This window comes from Echiichthys vipera, assembly GCF_963691815.1.
Source record: "Echiichthys vipera genome assembly, chromosome: 13".
Classification (NCBI taxonomy): Eukaryota; Metazoa; Chordata; class Actinopteri; order Perciformes; family Trachinidae; genus Echiichthys; species Echiichthys vipera.
The window spans coordinates 13,727,238-13,737,302 of record NC_139838.1 but is presented as its reverse complement, the minus strand read 5'-3'; the positions used below and the strand labels follow the sequence as shown (position 1 = coordinate 13,737,302).

At 40.9% G+C, this 10,065-nt stretch overlaps 1 protein-coding gene across 1 annotated transcript; it reads right to left on the bottom strand.

Moving 5' to 3' along the window:
• Positions 1 to 478: 478 nt before the first annotated feature.
• Positions 479 to 9,231, bottom strand: oxnad1 (oxidoreductase NAD-binding domain containing 1). Its single transcript, XM_083926239.1, has 8 exons — positions 9,116 to 9,231; positions 8,364 to 8,477; positions 7,558 to 7,624; positions 7,291 to 7,394; positions 3,114 to 3,255; positions 1,458 to 1,703; positions 1,061 to 1,169; positions 479 to 902 (listed from the first exon to the last, which is right to left on the bottom strand). The coding sequence occupies exons 2-8, from the start codon at positions 8,468 to 8,470 to the stop codon at positions 745 to 747; spliced, it is 933 nt and encodes a 310-aa protein (XP_083782365.1). The 5' UTR covers positions 8,471 to 8,477; positions 9,116 to 9,231; the 3' UTR covers positions 479 to 744.
• Positions 9,232 to 10,065: the final 834 nt, after the last annotated feature.

Here is a 10,065-nt window from a genome sequence, read left to right as displayed (position 1 = left end):
GACTTCCTGGAAACAGTTTATCACATAACCTCCCATAAAACCCCAGTGCCGTTTTTACCATATGAAACCAATGGTAAGACACTGAGCTTTAGAGGTGCTGGTAGGTGGATTTTGTTGTTTTTGGAAAGCTGTTTTTTTCTGTTTCTTCACTGTTTCCAGTCTTTAAGCAAAGTTTACTAAATGCTTTGTAGCTTTATATTTAGCAAACCGGTATTTATCTGCTCATCTAAAAATGTCAAATTATTGCTTCAAGACATACTTGCATTTATAAATTAATACCTCAACATTCAAGTGAAAATTTGCTGTAAAACTAAACACCTACTGTGTAAGCAAACGGGCTGGAAATGAGATCAGGTATGAAGATGTGTAACAGCTGTGTCATGACTTGTCTCATATGCAGGGTTGCAGATTTCTTGGAATATTCAGCAAAGCAGTGAGCTGAAAAATTGTCTTGCTAAAATACGAGTCTTCTTTTTTTTGATTAAAAGAAATAAAAATGATCTCTATTGTCTTTATGAGTCAGCTGCGAGCTGAAGAGGGAGAGGTCCCCGCGGTCTATAGCAGATGAGGCACAGTTTGCAGTTACAGAGATCGGAGGGTGAATGTCCTCGGGCACTCACAATAATGTCCATATCCCTGGAATATTTCCGTTGCCATCCATTCCCACCCCACCAATACATCCTCACCCTAAAGACTGCACAAAAGGAGCACAATCCAGGAGGTTCCTGGGAATCGTAGTAGGTCCTACCACCACTTCTCAAAAATGATTTTGTCTTTTGGGAGGCCCAAGTCCATGAGGGTTTTTGAAAGTGCTTCGATCATGGGCGGGGGCCCACATAGAAAACATAAAGTCCTCTGCGGGTCCACATGAGCCCGCAACTCCTCCTCTGTGATTCTGCTGCCTGGGGAGCACAAAGGGAAGTCAATCAATTAATCAAGAGACTCTTCTTCTTTGTCAATGATTTGTAGCTTTGACAGAACATGTTCTACATGACAGAGATAAATCAACAAAAGACAGACTGTGGTAGAAAAGTGTGTGCGTGTACGGGGCGTTACTTACGGTTGATAAATGGCTGGAGGTGCGGGTCAACATCTGTGCTCTGTTGCGTGACATGGAGGTTGCAGGAGAGCTTGTCAGGGAACTCCGAGCATGCCTCGATGATGGAGCTCTGGGAACAACAGAAGATAGGTAGGCAATTTAGGTTTAGTTTAGATGAGCGTCTTTGGGGGGAAATCTGCGTCCATACAGTGACAAAACGCTGTCGCCGTCTAAAGAAAAGGCACATCTGATAAAATATTTTGTCGTTTTCACCCGCGAGCGTTGTTGTGTAAATGGGGCTTAGGTAGAGCTCCTTACCTTCTGCAATTCACCAGCCCTTATATTCCAGACGTTCACATGGACACTGTTGTCTCCAACACCTCACCAAGATATTGCAACAGTCAGAAACAATACACACCTTAAAGAGCAGTTCCTGGGTGTTCTTGGCGCTGTAGCAGAGGTGAGCAGAGCCTATATTGTAGTCCCGCCCACTGGAGGCACGGTTGAGATGCAGCAGATCCGTGGCGTGCAACAGGATAGAGTACAAGGGGTTGATCCCTACGCCGCCTGCCACTAGCAGCAAATCCACGGAGGGGTCGGAGGGAGACGGGTTGAAGAAGAAGTCCCCGCCGACACGCATGGCCACCCGGGAGCCTACTGTACACTGAGGTGGAAGCAGTGAAGACAGAGAGTGATTAGGAGACATCAGACTGTGTTGAGCTGGGTAACTCAAGGGACTCTACTCAAACATTTATCTTTTCCAGCAGCTGAAATATACCGATTGAAATGAAATCAATGAAAAATGCAACGTCGCTTGTAAATACTTTGAAGACGAGCCTCAGTAAACAGACACTTTTATATCAGCATACTACATCCACACAATAAACCGTAGCTGTGGTATGGGTGAAAGCGATTTCACAAGTTGCGCAGAGGAGGTCTTTTGAAGTCAAAAGGAGCAGTAAATATGCCTTCATCTGCTTTTGTACACATGTAGGCACACATGCATACACATAATTCTTCTATTCTAAATCTGCTGTTCTGGTCCCTACACTATTGCTGCTCGCAGAGAGGAGTCGGAACGCAAAAAAATCAAACAAATGGATCATCAAACAATCCAGAGAGCTGGAAGGCGAAGAACGCTCAAACACATCACTACCGCTTTCTGATACTTCTTTAAACAAGGCGTAGTAGCTCAAAGCTATTTATTAGGGCCCGTCATCAAACACAAAGCTGCAAATAAACATGCAGAGTACAGAAATGAAAGGAAGAGATAAGCAAGAAGGAAACATTCATATTCACATAACTATGTACTTGCACACACTGGATTGAATAAGCTATCTTTTGGAGCATGTGCTTGTAGACAAAATATAATAATAAAGAATGTTTTTAGAATTGTATTACCTTTATTTTATGTATTCACACAACATTTATTTACCCTTTCAACACACACTTCTCTTGAGTTTTTAGCTTCACTATCACAATTCTACTTCGGAACCACCACGCAGGCAATTTTTTAAATTTGCTGACTCACTAACTTAACTTAACTAACCCTTTACAGCAATCGCACATGATTGAAAGACATCAGGGGTCATATGGACAAAAAAAACATTGAATGTTCAATTTACTTTGTTATTACAGGTAAGTACCCACTGCTTGTGCAGGTCCAGAAAAAAATGTAATCTGAAAATATCATCCAACTTGCCATTTCCCTTTTTACGCTTCACTTTTTAGAATAACCATTGGTGTGACCATGTGGCGGCAGTCTTCATTTCCTGACTATGACACCTTAACCATTTCTCGATACCCTGATCGCTCGACCCTGTTCTCTTTCTGCTTCTCTTTTCTCGCACCCTCACTTACATACTTTTTCACCGTCTCGCATGCATACACAAGCAATGTAATCTTTCAAATCACTATACAGCCATGTGGGTGATCAAATATACTTTTCTAGAATATCTCAACTCATAGGCAGCAATCTTTTTCCCAGGTAACTGGGACTCAATCATTTTCCCTAGGAAAACAACCAGTCGCAGTAATTTGGGGATATTTCAATATATTTGTCTACTCCTCTCACCATGGTGTGTATCCAGTGTGCTGGGGGGTGTTTGGTGTATTTGACGGCCAGTTCAATGACACCCTCCCTCTGCAGCAAACCCGGACTGGAGCACATAGAGAAACCTCCCACCTTCTCCACACCGGGGATGAAGAAATCCACCCTGCACACAACCACAAAACAGTTGATTAGTCAGCCAACTTATTCACTATATAAGAGGATGTTTGAACTTGATTATCCGTATCTAGTAATAATAAAGTTTATCAAGTGCAGTGGCCGATGTTGATCCGCTGTGTTGCGTCAATTTTGTGATGCTGAATGTTGTGTGAAAAGATTAAAGCTTTTGAAGCAGTTATTTTTCATGTGAAAGAAAAGCAATATTAAAGGTTGTCTGATTTTATTTGTGCTGCTTGAAAGATACTGTAATGAAGGGCTGAATGATTTTAAAGCAGTTATTTTTGAAATTTAAGATATTTAAATCGGTCTAACTGTTTAAATATGGGTATCGGCCCAGAATCGGTGCATCCCTAATATGTGCTCCCTGGCTACTCCTATCAAAAGATACGATGGTTTTAACTGAATGGACTGTGCAATTAAAAATTGAAATTAATTAACTGCATGTCTGTATTATGATTTTTGTAAAGCACTTTGAGCTACATTTCATGTTATGAAGGGTGCTATATGAATAAAGTTTAATATTGCTCTGTCTGTCCTCTCTGCAGAGCTGCTTGACTAAGTGCTGAGCACTCAAACTGTGGACTGGGGCTGTGCGAGTCATCATAACTGAAACTAAAACCCAAATCATAAAAGGCACAAAACCCACTACAGAAGCTATATCTATCATTTGTGACATTTGTCAATCATGACGTTCTTTTGCCAGATAAGAAATGAGTGTGTTCCATGGAATGTAAAAATAAGCATGTTTGTAATTTAACCAGAAGCACTCTCTCTCTCGTGCATATTGTCCAGAGAGACAGCCCGAGTCCCCCTTCAGCTGAATCGGTGCACCGTTGACAAATCAGAAGTGTTACATTTTTAAAGCATGCAATGAATGCCATTAGCAGTTTTGATGTGGGTGAGGGAGGGGGGCACCCTTAAATAATAATGTTGGGCTCAGAGGTCTCATTTGAACCATTATTCTCACTAATGTGTTTTCACAAAAGTCATGGTATTCTAAATAGAAACAGAGCTGATTTTTCAGATTTCTAAACAAGAGTAAACAAGTGTAAAAACGTGCTGAACTGAGGGTCAAAGTGTGAATGAAGTTAGAGTGGTGCCCTTTGACCTCAGAGAAGGGGGCGGCCTGTTCCACCTGTTCCAGAAACCAAACAAAACCAAACCAGATGGAAAGTCGCCTGATTAGTTAGTTTATACAAAGTGCAGCGTCCCCAGTCTTACACCCAACGTTGTCCCATCTGTCCATCAACAAACACCAGAGGAAAACCGCAATGCTTAACAGTTGGGCTAATTTTCCAACAACACAATGACCCACTGTTACACCAGAGAAGAGACACTGACTCCATAACCCTCAGAGGCATCATGAATATTGATCTCCTGTGCACGCTCACATATGTTCCACCCACCTCCTTCTTCTTCTTCTCCTCTTCCTCCTCCTCTCCCACCTGGAGACAAACAACTAAGCGTCCCTTTTTCTCTCACAAACACAAAAACTCAAGGATTTCCATCTATTTGCATTCATTATCAGTCGCTGCAAGGCAACTGGCTGCCGGTTCTTTATCTCACCACCGCCCACCTACAGTATGGGCTCACATACATTTATATACTGCATGTGCACGGTACTAATTAACACTGGCAACACTGAATGATAGATACAAAAAAAGTTCTGACTTCATTGAAGAAATGTTTAACCTTCTATTAAGATTATAATAGCAAAATATTTCCAAATGTTATGCACACGTCAAAAAACAAGCCACTGTCTCAGGTTAGTTGTCATGATACCAAACAATATAATACTAGAATTAAAAAAAACTTGATACTTAATACCCATTTCAGTACCAATGCAAGAAGTTTAAAAAAAAAAAAAGTCCTAGACCCACAAATTAGGATATTTTTTCTATTTTGTGAATTCAGAACCTGCACACAGTGCTGGTACAGAAAAAGTCACTGAACACACAGTAAATTGTCTTCCCTGTTGTTTCATCTGTACAGCTTTGGGTTGAAAATCTAATTGCAGATTTTTTTTTAAATGTAATGCTATCAAATATGGATATATATATCGTATTAAAACATGCAAAGTGTGGATACTTTTGACATCTTTAGTCTTAAGCATTTTTAAGTCAAATCAACAAGCGTCAGTCAACCCAGTGCATACAGCAGTTACTGAAACAAATCTATGAGCAAACTTCAGCTTATCAGAGATCCCATATTGTAAAAAGTCAGATTTCCATGTCTTGTTTTCATTATAAAAGCAGGACAAGGTGTTATATAAACACTACTATCAGTGTCAAAACACTCCATCCACAGAGAAATGCACACAGCTCTTATTCAGAAACTGTCTCTTTAAATGGGCTGTCAGGACTTCTGTACGCATATCATGTCACAACTATACAATATCTACAGTAGGTAGAAAGTGCTGTTACAGTCATTCCCTGGCTGCGATGATGGTGCAGAGATGACAACAAGGTAGATACTGAAGACATAAATGTTGACCAATCAGAGCAGACTGAGCTTTTGCCTTAAAGAGACAGGCGCTTAAACTGAGTGCTTTATATAGAGGGTGAATACAGGTATATTCAGAAAGACTGACTGAGAAAAACAATGTGTTTTTTACCTTAAAACATTCATTCATTCATTCATCTTCAGCCGCTTATCCCGGGGTCCCGGGGTCCCGGGGTCCCGGGGTCCCGGGGTCGCGGGGGGTGCTGGAGCCGATCCCAGCTGACATTGGGCGTGAGGCGGGGTACACCCTGGACAGGACGCCAGTGTATCGCAGGGCAGATAGAGACGAACAGAGATAGACAACCATTCACACCTACGGGCAATTTTAGAGTCATCAATTAACCTAACACCTGCATGTCTTTGGATTGTGGGAGGAAACTAGAGTTCCCGGAGAAAACCCACACAGACACGGGGAGAACATGCAAACTCCACACAGAAAGGCCCAGGCGAACCTGGAACCTTCTTACTGTGAGGCGACAATGCTAACCACTACACCACCGTGTAGCCCGTTCAAGTAAAATACAAGCATCAATCCGAAATTAGCATAATGTGGGACCTTTAAGACCTAAGCTATTTGAGGCATCCTCATTTGAGAATAAAAAACTCTAAATCATTTGTAAGTTTTGATCCTTCCTTTAGCTGATGTGAAACATTCATGCCAACAGTTGTCTTCCTCTTGTAAACATAATCTTGACCTGGTTTACATGTTGCCTGTGATGTAGGAAGGATTGAAGGATTGTAAACTCACTTACTGTACTCGTTTACTGTAAAACTTTTGTGAGAAAAGAAAACCTCCAGGCCAATGGTAGGACAAATCAAACAATGCCACCCCCTTGTGGTTACTATGTGGACTCCACAGAGATGTTACATTGTAGCAAACATTTCACAACCAGACATTTCATCGGAAAGGACTTCATAGGGATGTTTCACAAAGTATGCTCAGGCAGTAACCCAGACAAATGACATGTTCTGCTTTTTTTCTGTTACTATGGTAACCTCCTCTTTGAGCATGATGTTGCATTCGTACAGAACGGGAAGAACATTTCAGGGATGCTTTTTATTTGAATGTCCGAACAAGAGAGGTCACAGATTAGTTAAAAAAACAACAACACATCTACAGTAGAGTAACTTTTTCACTCCTCTTAATCTGATTAGACATAGCGACCTGGCTGCTATCAGAAAAGAGCAACAAACATCTGGCACTGGCTGTCAAAACCAACACGGGCCATTTGAGATTATCGTCACATATAGACTTGGACTCCTCACTATTGATCCCTTAGGGATGACTCCCGCAAGTAAATTGAATTGATGATCATTGGCAGCACACCTTTTTCTTTCAGATTTCTTTTTGATTGATACTCCCTCTGAGAAGCAGCTGTCGATTCAACAGCTGAGCCCCAATGCGATTTAGCTAAAAGTCACCCCCCGGGTGCCACAACACAATGTGATAATGTGATAGTGATCTTTGAGCAATAAAAATTGATGAGTGTGTGAAAAGTTAATATAAATGTCTACTCACCACTGTCCTGCTTTGAAACTGAAGTCTGGGTGGACAGCTATTCTCAAACGTTTCACCGTCTCCGACTCGTTCATGATTCCACATACTTGAGCGGGATACAGAGCCTGTTAGACAGCCCGTCACACACAAATACACGGGATTAGAGCAGAGTTTAGGAGTGAGTTAATAATATCAGGGCAGGCTGTTAGCAAATGAAACTGGTAAAAGGTGGCACAGGTAATGGATACGGTCCAGATTGATGTAATCAACTAGAAAATATCAACTTACGTTTTGTCTGTAGTTGCTCGCTGTTTTATCTAGATGGTCCATTTGCCTTTCGGAGGACATTTTTCTTCTAAAAGAAAAAGGAAAAAGAAGTAGTCTTTGTCAAACATTCTCTGACATAATGATTGAAGAGCTACACAGCAGCCAAGTGACAAGAACATTAAAAATCTGCATGTGGACGTTGCTCAAATTGCCAGCAAAAGACAGCAAACTTAAAAAACAGTTAACCTAAATTACAATTCACACTTAGTTTGTGTCTAGCCATGCAGATAATTTGGTTTTATGTGGTTACATTTTGAGATGAGGGCCAGTGACACTTCTGATGTTTTCCCAATATCACAGAGCAAATGTACCTTTGTTTGCGAAAGGGCCCACGTAATTGAGGTGACATCTAAAACCTCAACACATAAAATCCAAACCATCTGTGTGGTTATGTAGTGTTGAAAGTGATCTCAATATAATTGGCTGTATCATGTGCAGTATATCTCTATTACATCATGTTATGTCATTTGCACTTTACTCCTTTGACACTTTATTTTTATATTCCACCCATTTGATGCGCTTTTGTTATTTTATATTGTTATTGTTATATCTTATGTGTTGTTATTGTTTTTGTAATCGTAACTGCAGTTTTGGAGAAATCCTGTGGGGTCAATACATTTATATCTTTTTACACCTTGACAGTGAACTAACAAGAATTCCCCTGGGTAACTATATTATAAGCCATCAGCCACTTCTTCTCAATCTCGGCGTAAATATAGATATATTAAAAGACAAATATATCCGTATATCTTCCATATGAAACCCACCTTGTGATGGAGCTGGGGCCCAGCAGCCGGCAGCAGAGCAGACCGGCGGCGGGACGCTGCAGGCTGAAGCTTCGGGCAGCGGAGGACAAGAAACACCGGGCGCTCATCACGATCCTGTCAGAAAAGAGCAGAAAACATCTGGAGTCAGCTGCCAAAGCCAGCGACTGTTATTGACCCTCAGCATCACATATATAACGTCAGCCTTTGTGACCGTTGGCAGACACACACACACACACACACAAACACACACCTTTTTTCTTTCCTTTCAGGTTTCTTATCTGATCGCCAAATCCTCTGTAACGTTACAGCAGCTGCTCATTCAACATCTGAGCCTCTAAACAATGTGGTTTAGCTGAAACGACACCTCTCTGGGTGGGAGGGCGCGCCACACAACAAACTCACGGAATACTCTAGTATACCTTAAACATACCGTGGCAGGTCAACTGTCACGTAACTACATTACAAAACGTGCCTCAAGACTCCGAGTTTCACTGATAATGCTAGCTGCCACACGCCGATGTGCCTTCAAATGAACAAGAATGACAGCAGTAATAAACAGACACATATTAAAAATGTGACACACTTGTTAATAAGGCGGTTAGGTTATAGTTGTGGTTATTTTAAACGGAGTTTGGCGTGACCTCCCTCGTCATGCTGGTGGTTATCGTAGCTCACTGGCTAAAGCTGCTAGCAAGTCGTTTTTTGACAGAGGTAGATAAAACTCTAACAAACCACAAGCTCCTTTTTCTTACCGAGTTAAGATGACAGTCGGTTTTTGTCAAGTGGCATTCATTTTTGTCAACAACATCTTCGGAATAACCTTGAATAACTGTTTTCATTACATGACAGTACCGGTGTGTTCTTCTTCTTCTTCTTCTTCTTCACAGGTTTACTACGGCGTTCTTCTTCTTCTGCTCCTGCTATAAGAGGAGTCTGGTGTTCTGTTTGTTGCAGTAGCGCCATCCTCTTCACGGTTGGCGCATCACAATGGACCAGACTCCCCTCACTTCCCGACTGTTTTTTCTGTTTGTTTAAGTATAATAAGTGTATTCATCAAATACCTATACACAACTTTGATCCTTAAAATGGTTTCGGCAACAGTTATCAACAATACACACAACATGTTGTAATTATTTCTGAAAAGAACAAATAAAGACGACCCATATGATTTCAGTTGGATTTATGTAATTTCCCCGTGGGATTTATAAAGTATTTCTGATTCTGATTATAGTTCCATATTCTGCTGCTTCTTATACTTCTACTTCACTAGATGTAAACATCCTTGACAAATTGTCTCCCCTGTTGTTTCATCTGTGCAGCTTTAAGTGGAAAATCTAATTGCAAATGTCTTTTACTTTTTTTTTTTTACAGCTTTGGTACTTTTCTTTTCAGCTGCTTCTGCTACTTCTACTTCACTAGATTCAAACATCCTTTACATTTATGTGAGAGATACATTTCAGATTAAGATTCAACATAAAACAACAAGTGATATGCATTGCCAAACGTTAGTCCAACCTGGCTGGGTCCTTTCACAACCTGTTAATCAACCATAATTCTGATCAGAATACAATGCACCAATAAAGTAGACTTCATTAGTTGGAGTGTAATCTAGAATCTTACGTTTCTATAGGTCTAGCGTCAATCTTCAGTTAACACACAGAGACTCACTGAGTATATATTACATCTTGTTTGACTGCTTTTG

Excerpts from the sequence above, each read along its gene's own strand:
- oxnad1 (XM_083926239.1), bottom strand. The coding sequence starts at position 8,470 with ATGAGCGCCCGGTGTTTCTTGTCCTCCGCTGCCCGAAGCTTCAGCCTG. Across the intron at positions 7,625-8,363 it reads GGCCCCAGCTCCATCACAAG|AAGAAAAATGTCCTCCGAAA; the intron begins GTGGGTTTCATA and ends TTTTTCTTTTAG. Across the intron at positions 903-1,060 it reads CCTCCAGCCATTTATCAACC|GCAGCAGAATCACAGAGGAG; the intron begins GTAAGTAACGCC and ends TGTGCTCCCCAG.